The 3,179-nt window shown below is 37.5% G+C and overlaps 1 protein-coding gene across 1 annotated transcript; it reads left to right on the top strand.

Moving 5' to 3' along the window:
• Positions 1-567: 567 nt before the first annotated feature.
• LOC138167816 (olfactory receptor 6C2-like) lies at positions 568-1,506 on the top strand. The gene has a single exon (XM_069096779.1). The coding sequence runs from the start codon at positions 568-570 to the stop codon at positions 1,504-1,506; it is 939 nt and encodes a 312-aa protein (XP_068952880.1).
• The last annotated feature ends 1,673 nt before the right edge of the window (positions 1,507-3,179 follow it).

The following is a 3,179-nucleotide window of genomic DNA, read 5'->3' as shown; positions in this document are numbered from 1 at the left end:
ATCCATATTGGTGTCATAGAAGGAATTTGGTAGGACTCCTTTTTTGCCTATTTTTCCAGTTTATATACTACAGGTATTAATCGTTCTTTCCATATTTGGAAGAATTAACTTGTAAATCCATCTGATCCTGGGGATTTTTGCTTGCATAGCCCATTTCTTACTTGTTCAATTTCTTATCCCGAGAAAGGGCTATTTAAGTATTCAGTGGTTAAGTTATGAATGAAAATTAATAAGAAGATTTTTGAGGGGATTGAAATGTAAATTATGTTAGTTATAAAGACATAGAATGAATGGATGTAGATGGGCCAGACAATACTAGGACAGAATATTATTGAATAATAATAATAATAATCTTCAAAAAAAATACATATTCTCTCTAATTTATAGCTGAGAGATGTTCAGATCAACACATCTGTGATGTTGTTTTTTATCAAGTAAAATGATGGTCCAGTGATAACTTCCATTTGCCTTTCCTTCTGATTCCCGGGACTAATGTACATTTTGTCACCCTCCTCCTCAGATCTAATCTCTCTCTTCTTTTACACACAGATCCATCAGAAGTCAGGGATGAGAAACCATACAGGAATAATGTTATTTATCCTCCAAGGACTAACAGATGATCCATGGCTAAAGGTTCTGATTTTCATCTTTCTCTTTTTCACATATATTTTGACTATAATTGGGAACCTGATCATCATCACCCTCACCTTGATTGAGGCACAACTTAAGACACCCATGTATTTCTTCCTCAGAAACTTTTCCTTTTTAGAAGTGGCATTCACAACTGCCTATATTCCTAGATACCTCTATAGTTTGTCAACTGGAGACAATACCATTACATATAATGCATGCTTTGCCCAAATATTTTTTGTTATTCTTCTTGGGGTAACAGAATTTTTTCTTCTGGCCACCATGTCCTATGATCGCTATTTGGCCATCTGCAAACCACTGCACTACACAACCATAATGAACAGCAAAGTCTGCAACCAGTTCCTCCTGAGTTCTTGGCTGGCTGGGTTGATGATCGTCCTCCCACCTCTTTGTGTGGGCTTCCAGATGGAATTCTATGACTCCAATGTTATTGATCACTTTGGTTGTGAAGCATTTCCCCTGATAAAGATTGCATCGTCAGACACACAATTCATAGAGAAGATGGTTTTGATCTTTGCTGTGTTCACACTCATTGTCACCTTCTTCTTAGTACTTCTCTCCTATGCACAGATTATCAAGACTGTTCTCAGATTTCCCTCAGTTCAACAAAGGAAAAAGGCCTTTTCCACTTGTTCTTCCCATGTCATTGTTGTCTCCATCACTTATGGCAGTTGCATCTTCATCTACATCAAACCCTCTGCAAAAGAAGGAGTGGCTTTGAATAAGGTGGTGTCAGTGCTTGTAACTTCAGTTGCCCCAGTTATGAACCCCTTAATTTATGCCCTAAGAAACAAGCAAGTGATACAAGCTTTTAAGGACTTAGCCAAAAAGATATTGCTCCTCTCAAAGCAATAAACGGCTATTGACTTAAGGATGCCAAATGATAAGAGAAAAATCTAAATGACCTTTAACTCTCTGTCCTGGATTCCATTGCCCTTTTTCATTTCCCTTGCAAATCACCCTTGATCACAGTCCAGTCACTGTAACCTTATCACACTTCCCTTCTCTTAAACTGATAATCCTCCAACACCCAAAAATAAAGGTTTCTTCTGACCCTCATCCTCCATTGTCAGGTTCACTTTTGAAATAGCACTGTACTCTCTACTCCAGCCTACCATACCACCATTTGCCCCGCTGCAGGCACTAAAACCAAATCTAATACGTACATTAATTCTTTTGGCTAGAATCTTGCCCTTAACCTGTTTGTTTACAACAATGCCTACAGCATGCTGAGTAATATTATAGACCCATCCCGTCTTGCCATGATAACATTTGTGGGGCATTCCTTGCTGAACTGTGCCCACACCCTTGATATCTACAATATCACCTTTCTTGTATATTCACATAAATGTAGCCAAAGGGACAACACCATGTTTTCAAAAGGGCCTAGAAAACATGTATCTTGTGCCTCTCCTTTTTCCTTTTGTGTTCATCATTTTGGCAACTCACTGGAATATGGCGGAGCTGGCAGAAAAAAGCCTAGAGAGTGGATCTCAAGGGACCATTATTTTCTAGACATTTTATGAGACATCTAAGAAAAGTAACTTTACAACTATGGTTTTAAAGAAATTGGGTTACATCAGAAGAAGTTTCCGAAGGAAGTAGTTAACAGGAAGTTAGACATTCTGGTTCAGCCATTGTACTTCTTTGTGTTTATCCACATATAGTAATGCTTAGTATTTCTTTTTTTTTCTTTCCTTTTTTTGTTTTTGCTTTTTGGATGGGGGATGGCAGAGCAATTGGGGTTAAGTGACTGGCCCAAGGTCACATGTCTAGTAAGTGTTACATGTCTGAGGCAGGATTTGAACTCAGGTCTTCCTGACTCAGTGCTCTATTCACTGTGCCACCTAGCCACCCCTGTATTTCTTTTTTATTGGTTTATTGTTACTATTATTGCTAATTTTGCATTCTTGCTGTTCTGTTTATTTGCTTGTATATTATGTGTGCATACTATAGATATTTGCATGTTACATGTCCCACATATAATTGAGACATTAAATCATGGAATAAGCTGATAGAGAAATCATCAGGTATTATATTAAGTGCCTACATGTATTAGACACTATTCTAAGAATTAAAGACACAAGCATAGAGGCAATTAGGTGGCCCAGTGAATAGAGCACTGATGAGTTCAAATCCAGCCTCAGACACTTAACACTTATTAGCTGTGCGACCTTGGGCAAGTCATTTAACCCAAATTACCCCTCCAAAAGTCAATAAATAAAAAAAAATTAAATTACAATCATAAAGACTGAAACAATCCCAACTCAAAAGGAAATGGTGGCTACAAATACTTATTCAAAGGGCATTTTATATTTTATTTCTGAAAATCTCTGATTTTCAGAATTACTACTTAGTTGTTTAGGGAGTTTTTATTGTTTTTCTAATTTTTGCTCTGTCAGCTAGATGATGCAGCAGATAGAGATGTAAGTATGTAGTCAGGAAGACTCTGCTTCCTGAGTTCAAATTTGGCCTCAGACACTTACCAACTGTGTGATCCTGTGAAAATCACTCAACCCTGTTTGCCT

Source organism: Petaurus breviceps, unplaced genomic scaffold (genome assembly GCF_028583685.1).
Source record: "Petaurus breviceps papuanus isolate PSGF00001 unplaced genomic scaffold, PetGlider_PUasm1.0 313, whole genome shotgun sequence".
Classification (NCBI taxonomy): Eukaryota; Metazoa; Chordata; class Mammalia; order Diprotodontia; family Petauridae; genus Petaurus; species Petaurus breviceps.
The sequence above is the reverse complement of the archived record's forward strand: the minus strand, read 5'-3'. Positions and strand labels throughout refer to the sequence as shown.